The following is an 8,922-nucleotide window of genomic DNA, read 5'->3' as shown; positions in this document are numbered from 1 at the left end:
CCGGAAGCCAGCTACCCGTGGTTATATGGAGGAGCGTATGGGGTGGAGAGCGCTATAGTGCGCTGAGGAGGGCACTATCTCACCCATACGCACGCACAGTCCGGTGCGCGTTATTCCAGCCCCTCGCAGGTGCTGTGCTAGAGCGGGAATCCAGCCTGGTAGGAGGATGCCTGCGCAGCGCATCTGGTCGCCGGTACGCCTCCGAGGACCAGGCTACCCAACTCCCGCTCTACGCACGGCTACCATCAGGCCCCTGCACAGCCCAGTCTGCCCTGTACGAGCACCCCGCTCGTACAGGGCTACTAGTTCCATCCAGCCAAGGCGGGTTGTGCAGGAGGTAAGATCTAGACCGACTGTGCGCCTCCATAGCCCTGGGTTTCCAGCTCCTGTCTCTCGTGCGGACCCGGAAGTGCGTCAACCCAGTCCGACTCGTCCTGTTCCCGCTCCCCGCACTAGCCTGGAGGTGCGTGTTCATAATCTGGTAAGCCCAGTACCAGCACCACGCACCAGGCTACAAGTGCGTCAACCCAGCACGCCAGTCAACAGTCACCAGAGCTGCCCGCCAGTCAACAGTCACCAGAGCTGCCCGCCAGTCAACAGTCACCAGAGCTGCCCGCCAGTCAACAGTCACCAGAGCTGCCCGCCAGTCAACAGTCACCAGAGCTGCCCGCCAGTCAACAGTCATCATCAGAGCTGCCCGCCAGTCAACAGTCGTCATTAGAGCTGCCCGCCAGTCAACAGTCGTCATCAGAGCTGCCCGCCAGTCAACAGTCGTCGTCAGAGCTGCCCGCCAGTCAACAGTCGTCGTAAGAGCTGCCCGCCAGTCAACAGTCGTCGTAAGAGTTGCCCGCCAGTCAACAGTCGTCGTAAGAGCTGCCCGCCAGTCAACAGTCGTCGTAAGAGCTGCCCGCCAGTCAACAGTCGTCACCAGAGCTGCCCGCCAGTCAACAGTCGTCACCAGAGCTGGTTGATGGTCTATGTGTTTGTATTCTATGGTTAGTCTAGTGTGTGTGTTTCTATGTTTGGTTAATTGGGGTTGGGACTCTCAGTTGAAGGCAGGTGTTGTCTATCTGCCTTTGATTGAGAGTCCCATATATTAGGGTGTGTTTGTGTGGGTGATTGTTCTGTGTTGAGCTTTGCTTTGCCAGACTGTTTGTTAGTTGTTCGTTTTTTCGGTTTTGTTATTTTGTATGTTCATTTTTGAAGATAATTAAAAATCAAGATGAACATTCACGTACCTGCTGCGTTTTGGTCCTCCATTTCTACCAACAACAACCGTGACAGGGTCATTGTCCTGCTGGAAGGTGAACCTCCGTCCCAGTCTCAAATCTCTGGAAGACTGAAATAGGTTTCCCTCAAGAATTTCTCTGTATTTAGCACCATCCATCATTCCTTCAATTCTGACCAGTTTCCCAGTCCCTGCCGATGAAAACATCACCACAGCCTGATGCTGCCACCACGCTTCACTGTGGGGATGTTGTTCTCGGGGTGATGAGAGGTGTTGGGTTTGTGCCAGACATAGCGTTTTCCTTGATGGCCAAAAAGCTCAATTTTAGTCTCATCTGACCAGAATACCTTCTTCCATATTTTGGGGAGTCTCCTACATGCCTTTTGGTGAACACCAAACGTGTTTGCTTATTTTTTATTTAAGCAATGGCTTTTTTCTTGCCACTCTTCCGTAAAGCCCTGCTCTGTGCAGTGTACGCCTTAAAGTGGTCCTATAGACAGATACTGCAATCTCCACTGTGGAGCTTTGCAGCTCATCTTTGGTCTCTTTGTTGCCTCTCTGATTAATGCCCTTCTTGCCTGGGCCATGAGTTTTGGTGGGCGGCCCTCTCTTGGCAGGTTTGTTGTGGTGCCATATTCTTTCAATTTTTTAATAATGGATTTAATGGTGCTCCGTGGGATGTTCAAAGTTTCGGATATTTTTTTATAACCCAATCTGTACTGCTCCACAACTTTGTCCCTGACCTGTTTGGAGAGCTTCTTGGTCTTCATGGTGCCCCTTGCTTAGTGGTGTTGCAGACTCTGGGGCCTTTCAGAACAGTTGTATATATACTGAGATCATGTGACACTTAGATTGCACACAGTTGGACTTTATTTAATGAATTATGTGACTTCTGAAAGGTAATTGGTTGCACCAGATCTTATTTAGGGGCTTCATAGCAAAGGGGGTGTATACATATGCATGCACCATTTTTCCATTTTGAATTTTTTTAAACAAGTTATTTTTTTCATTTCACTTCACCAATTTCGACAATTTTTTGTTTGTCAATTACATGAAAACCAAATAAAAAACCCATTGAAATTACAGGTTGTAATACAACAAAATAGGAAAAACGCCTAGAGGGGGAATACTTTTGCAAGGCACTGTAGGGGTGGTATACAGAAGATAGCCCTATTTGGTAAAAGACCAAGTCCATATTTTTGCAAGAACAGCTCAAATAAACAATGACAAATGACAGTCCATCATTAATTTAAGACATGAAGGTCAGTCAATCTGGAAAATTTCAAGAACTTTGAAAGTTTCTTCAAGTGCAGTCGCAAAAACCATCAAGCGCTATGATGAAACTGGCTCTCATGAGGACCGCAACATGAAAGGAAGACGCAGAGTTACCTCTGCTGCAGAGGATAGGTTCATTAGATTTACCAGACTCAGAAATTGCAGCCCAAATAAATGCTTCACAGAGTTCAAGTAACAGTAACAGTAACACATCTCAACATCAACCGTTCAGAGGAGATCAGGCCTTCATGGTCAAATTTCTGCAAAGAAAACAATCAGAGATAGATGAGGCTGATGATGATGATGATGATGATGATGACCCCCTCTCCCCATCTATCTCCCTCTTCCCCTCTCCTCCAGGACTGAGTAACATCATCGGCATCATCGTCTACATATCAGCCAACGCGGGCGACCCGTCCAAGTCGGACTCTAAGAAGAACAGTTATTCTTATGGCTGGTCGTTCTACTTCGGCGCCCTCTCCTTCATCATGGCCGAGATGGTGGGCGTGCTCGCAGTGCACATGTTCATCGACCGCCACCGGCAGCTCCGCGTGGGGGCCGCCATCAGCGCCGCCGACTACCTCCAGGGCGCCGCCATCACGCGCATCCCCTCCTACCGCTACCGTTACCGGGGACGCTCGCGCTCCAGCTCCCGTTCCACCGGGGATGCATCCCGGGACACGTCCCCGGTGGGGCTGAAGGCATTCGGGGCGCTGCCGTCGACGGAGCTGTCCATGTACACGTTGCCACGGGATACGCTGAAGAACCAGACAGGCACGCCGACAGCCGCCTATAACTCAACCACGTTGGAACGGGACCACAGCTTCCTCCAGGTCCACAACAGTATTCAGAAAGACCTGACGGACACGGGCAACGCAGCTAACCGCCGCACCACACCTGTATGAGAGACAGAGAGAGGGAGGGAGAGGGGGGCGGAGAGAGGGGTGGAGAGAAATGGAGGGAGGGGGAGAGAGAGAGGACTGTGAGGGAGGAAGAGAGTGAGAAAGAAGGAGGGATGAACAGAGCGTAACAGAACAAAACAGATGAGCTCTGCTTCTGTTCCGGATACTTCTACTACAGCGATGATGATGATGATGATCATCATATGAGTTTCCATGTTGAAAAAAAGCGCAAAAAAATCGGAAAAAGAAAACGCATGTTTTTCCCATCTACCGTTGTTTAAGGAGTTTTAAACATGTTTGTAAAGTTATGACAGGGGAGGATGGGAAACGGGAGGAGTAGGGAGAAAGGAGGCAAGGGAGGGGATGGGGTGTCACTCTCTCTCTGTACCCAGAGAAGGGGCGAGGTAGTGGGGTTGGGGAACCACGGAGGAGTGGGGAGAAAGGAGGCAAGGGAGGGGATGGGGTGTCACTCTCTCTCTGTACCCAGAGAAGGGGCGAGGTAGTGGGGTTGGGGAACCACAGAGGTGGGGGAGACTAGGACCAGACTACGAGTTTAAAACGGAGTAAAAAATTGTATGACTCTCTTCTTAGTTCCCTACACCCCATACACCCCTTCTCCCCCTCCTTCCCTACACCCCTACGCTCTTCTCCCCCTCCTTCCCTACACCCCTACACCCCTACACTCTTCTCCCCCTCCTTCCCTACACCCCTACGCTCTTCTCCCCCCTCCTTCCCTACACCCTACGCTCTTCTCCCCCTCCTTCCCTACACCCCTACACTCTTCTCCCCCTCCTTCCCTACACCCCTACGCTCTTCTCACCCCTCCTTCCCTACACCCCTACACTCTTCTCCCCCTCCTTCCCTACACCCCTACGCTCTTCTCCTCCCTCCTTCCCTACACCCCTACACTCTTCTACCCCTCCTTCCCTACACCCCTACGCTCTTCTCCTCCCTCCTTCCCTACACCCCTACACTCTTCTACCCCTCCTTCCCTACACCCCTACGCTCTTCTCCCCCCTCCTTCCCTACACCCCTACGCTCTTCTCCCCCTCCTTCCCAACACCCCTACGCGCTTCTCACCCCTCCTTCCCTACACCCCTACACTCTTCTCCCCCTCCTTCCCTACACCCCTACACTCTTCTCCCCCTCCTTCCCTACACCCCTACGCTCTTCTCCCCCCTGCTTCCCTACACCCCTACGCTCTTCTCCCCCTCCTTCCCTACACCCCTACGCTCTTCTCCCCCTCCTTCCCTACACCCCTACGCGCTTCTCACCCCTCCTTCCCTACACCCCTACACTCTTCTCCCCCTCCTTCCCTACACCCCTACGCTCTTCTCCCCCTCCTTCCCTACACCCCTACACCCCTACACTCTTCTCCCCCTCCTTCCCTACACCCCTACGCGCTTCTCCCCCTAACTTCCCTACACCCCTACGCTCTTCTCCCCCTCCTTCCCTACACCCCTACGCTCTTCTCCCCCTAACTTCCCTACACCCCTACGCTCTTCTCCCCCTCCTTCCCTACACCCCTACACTCTTCTCCCCCCTCCTTCCCTACACCCCTACGCTCTTCTCCCCCCTCCTTCCCTACACCCCTACGCTCTTCTCCCCCTCCTTCCCTACACCCCTACGCTTTTCTCCCCCCTCCTTCCCTACACCCCTACGCTCTTCTCCCCCCTCCTTCCCTACACCCCTACACTCTTCTCCCCCCTCCTTCCCTACACCCCTACACTCTTCTCCCCCCTCCTTCCCTACACCCCTACGCTCTTCTCCCCCTCCTTCCCTACACTCTTCTCCCCCTCCTTCCCTACACCCCTACACTCTTCTCCCCCTCCTTCCCTACACCCCTACACTCTTCTCCCCCTCCTTCCCTACACCCCTACACTCTTCTCCCCCTCCTTCCCTACACCCCTACACTCTTCTCCCCCTCCTTCCCTACACCCCTACACTCTTCTCCCCCTCCTTCCCTACACCCCTACGCTCTTCTCCCCCCTCCTTCCCTACACCCCTACGCCCTTCTCCCCCTCCTTCCCTACACCCCTACGCTCTTCTCCCCCCTCCTTCCCTACACCCCTACACCCCTACACTCTTCTCCCCCCTCCTTCCCTACACCCCTACGCTCTTCTCACCCCTCCTTCCCTACACCCCTACGCTCTTCTCCCCCCTCCTTCCCTACACCCCTACGCCCTTCTTCCCGTCCTTCCCTACACCCCTACGCTCTTCTCCTCCCTCCTTCCCTACACCCCTACACTCTTCTCCCCCTCCTTCCCTACACCCCTACGCTCTTCTCCCCCTCCTTCCCTACACCCCTACGCTCTTCTCCCCCTCCTTCCCTACACCCCTACACTCTTCTCCCCCTCCTTCCCTACACCCCTACACTCTTCTCCCCCTCCTTCCCTACACCCCTACGCTCTTCTCCCCCCTCCTTCCCTACACCCCTACGCCCTTCTCCCCCTCCTTCCCTACACCCCTACGCTCTTCTCCCCCCTCCTTCCCTACACCCCTACACCCCTACACTCTTCTCCCCCCTCCTTCCCTACACCCCTACGCTCTTCTCACCCCTCCTTCCCTACACCCCTACGCTCTTCTCCCCCCTCCTTCCCTACACCCCTACGCCCTTCTTCCCGTCCTTCCCTACACCCCTACGCTCTTCTCCTCCCTCCTTCCCTACACCCCTACACTCTTCTCCCCCTCCTTCCCTACACCCCTACGCTCTTCTCCCCCTCCTTCCCTACACCCCTACGCTCTTCTCCCCCTCCTTCCCTACACCCCTACACTCTTCTCCCCCTCCTTCCCTACACCCCTACGCTCTTCTCCCCCTCCTTCCCTACACCCCTACGCTCTTCTACCCCTCCTTCCCTACACCCCTACGCTCTTCTCCCCCCTCCTTCCCTACACCCCTACGCTCTTCTACCCCTCCTTCCCTACACCCCTACGCTCTTCTCCCCCCTCCTTCCCTACACCCCTACGCTCTTCTCCCCCTCCTTCCCTACACCCCTACGCTCTTCTCCCCCTCCTTCCCTACACCCCTACGCTCTTCTCCCCCTCCTTCCCTACACCCCTACGCTCTTCTCCCCCTCCTTCCCTACACCCCTACGCTCTTCTACCCCTCCTTCCCTACACCCCTACGCTCTTCTCCCCTCCTTCCCTACACCCCTACGCTCTTCTCCCCCTCCTTCCCTACACCCCTACGCTCTTCTCCCCCCTCCTTCCCTACACCCCTACACTCTTCTCCCCCTCCTTCCCTACACCCCTACACTCTTCTCCCCCTCCTTCCCTACACCCCTACACTCTTCTCCCCCTCCTTCCCTACACCCCTACACTCTTCTCCCCCTCCTCCCTACACCCCTACACTCTTCTCCCCCTCCTCCCTACACCCCGACACTCTTCTCTTTAGCTGCTCTGTTTGATTTCATTCTTTTTCACATTTTTCACATTAATACTGTGAACCATTGTGGGTTGGGACTTTAACGCAGGGAGGGAATCCAGACCGCAAAAAAAATAAATGGTCTAAGTTAATATATGTATCAATTATATATGAATATATGAATATATATGTTACTAAATCACGGAGAGACTTCCCTGACGCAAAAAGTGAAAATAATAATAATGACATAATGACAAACAAGGTGAAACGAAATCAAGTCGTCATGGAAACTACAGAGGAGGAGGAGGAACGAGTTGATTCGTTGGGACTGAAAAACAACAACAACAACAGGAAGTGACGTAAACATAGCTTACAGGGAACCATGGCAACTAGCCAACAAGCAGTTTAGTTAATAATATATAGATAGATTCTATTGTTTTTAAGTGATTCCTTCTGTTACCTTTCTGCTGACTCAGGTCCCTGGACCGAGGCCATCTTTGTTTGGGGCCAAAGGTCAATAGGGGGTGATAGGTGAAATGTCAAACGTCGACATCACTTCCTCTTCGGACGGACAAGCTACAAAAAAAAATCCAGAGGGGAGTCACATGATGAGCCACATGAGTTCTGGGTAATGGGACAGTGAACTACTTACTCTAAGACAAACGGACACTTTGCGAAAGACACTGCTAGAAAAAAACAAGAGGAAACCGTGAGAGATGATCAGCTAGACGAAGCTAAGACTGAGTGACTCCAATGTTAAGAACTCTACATGCATGCTAATCAAATCATCCAACCTACATGTTGAACAATGACACAGTACAGGCGGTACAGTGGGGGGTTGTTGTGAAAACCAAGTTGGCAGTTAAAATGTTACTGTAATGTGTTTTTCTCTTTTTTCAACGACAGGCAGGTAGAAGGGGCGGGGCTTCATTTAACAATGCTTTCAAGGGGCGTAACTAATCAAAGAAACAAACTTTGACGAACGTAAAGCCTTTTTTTTTTTAAATAAGAAAAAAAACCTCTGATTTCTTTGGAACGAATACTTATGTCATCTTCATTTTGAAATCTCACACAGCCTTATGGTGTTTCTTTCTTTCTTTGCGTTGTGTTGTTTCAATGAAAATAAAAAAGCTTAACGTCTTTTCAAGGTGCCAAAATGAATCAAACGATCCTTATCTTGGATGCATCAAGTCCCAATGATGAATAAAATTGGAACCCCTTAGGGAACTATATGACCGCTTGTTGATTGATTGAATGATTGATCGATACAATTGGAATCTCTGTTGTTGTCTTGTCTAAACCAAAAGTCTTTATTGATTGATTGATCAATCAATTTATTTTCTTTCATCATTTTATAACACACACATAGCCACGGGAAGTAAGGGTCCTGAGGGTGCTGCAGCACCCCCTGAAAAAACAGAATACATTTTTTTTTTAATTAAATACATTTTTTTTCAGAAATTATTTTTTCAACACAAAAGTAGTGAACTGGACCTTGACAAGTCCTGTGTTAGTGGACCAATATAGCCGTCTGTAGTGCGGGCCCCAAAAAAATGTCTACATCGCAGCACCCCCAGACAACCACCCCCAAACTACTTCCCGCGGCTATGAATACACATATACAGCTCAGTCACTTCATCAATGCAATAAAAAGTATGGTGTGATGTATGCTGTACAGTATGTGTGCTTGTAGGTCACTGCTATGTTCATATTGATCTCTGAATAGTGTCCTGACTGTCGTCTTTTTTCTCTGTGGATGGTGTCAATTCATCCTCTTCTTCTCCTCTTCCTCGTCCTCTCTTCCTCTCTATTTGTCCTGTGACTGGCTTGAAACCGAGTAGCTGATTTGGTGTGTGTGTAGCTGATTTGGTTCTGGGTGTTGAAATGATCTGTCTATCTTTAACAACAGATCCTCTTTGCAAGTGGTTCTTGTCCTCCTTTTCTCCTCTATGCAGCCATCCATCCATCCATCCCATCCATCATCCATCCCATCCATCCGAACCATCCCATCCATCATCCATCCATCCCATCCATCCATCCATCCATCCATCCATCCATCCATCATCCATCCCATCCATCATCCATCCATCCATCCATCCCATCCATCCATCCATCCATCCATCATCCATCCCATCCATCATCCATCCATCCCA

The 8,922-nt window shown here is 51.4% G+C and overlaps 1 protein-coding gene across 1 annotated transcript in view; it reads left to right on the top strand.

Moving 5' to 3' along the window:
* Positions 1-4,030, top strand: part of LOC106594525 (voltage-dependent calcium channel gamma-2 subunit) — an 89,478-nt gene extending 85,448 nt beyond the window's left edge. Inside the window, exon 3 of the mRNA XM_082969376.1 lies at positions 2,846-4,030. Within this exon, the coding sequence (XP_082825502.1) occupies positions 2,846-3,408 (563 nt within the window). The 3' untranslated portion in view covers positions 3,409-4,030. The remainder of the gene's footprint in view (positions 1-2,845) is intronic.
* Positions 4,031-8,922: the final 4,892 nt, after the last annotated feature.

This window comes from Salmo salar, chromosome 02 (assembly GCF_965601325.2).
Source record: "Salmo salar chromosome 02, fSalSal1, whole genome shotgun sequence".
NCBI lineage: Eukaryota > Metazoa > Chordata > Actinopteri > Salmoniformes > Salmonidae > Salmo > Salmo salar.
Note: the sequence above shows the minus strand (reverse complement) of the source record. Positions and strands in the feature narration are given on the sequence as shown.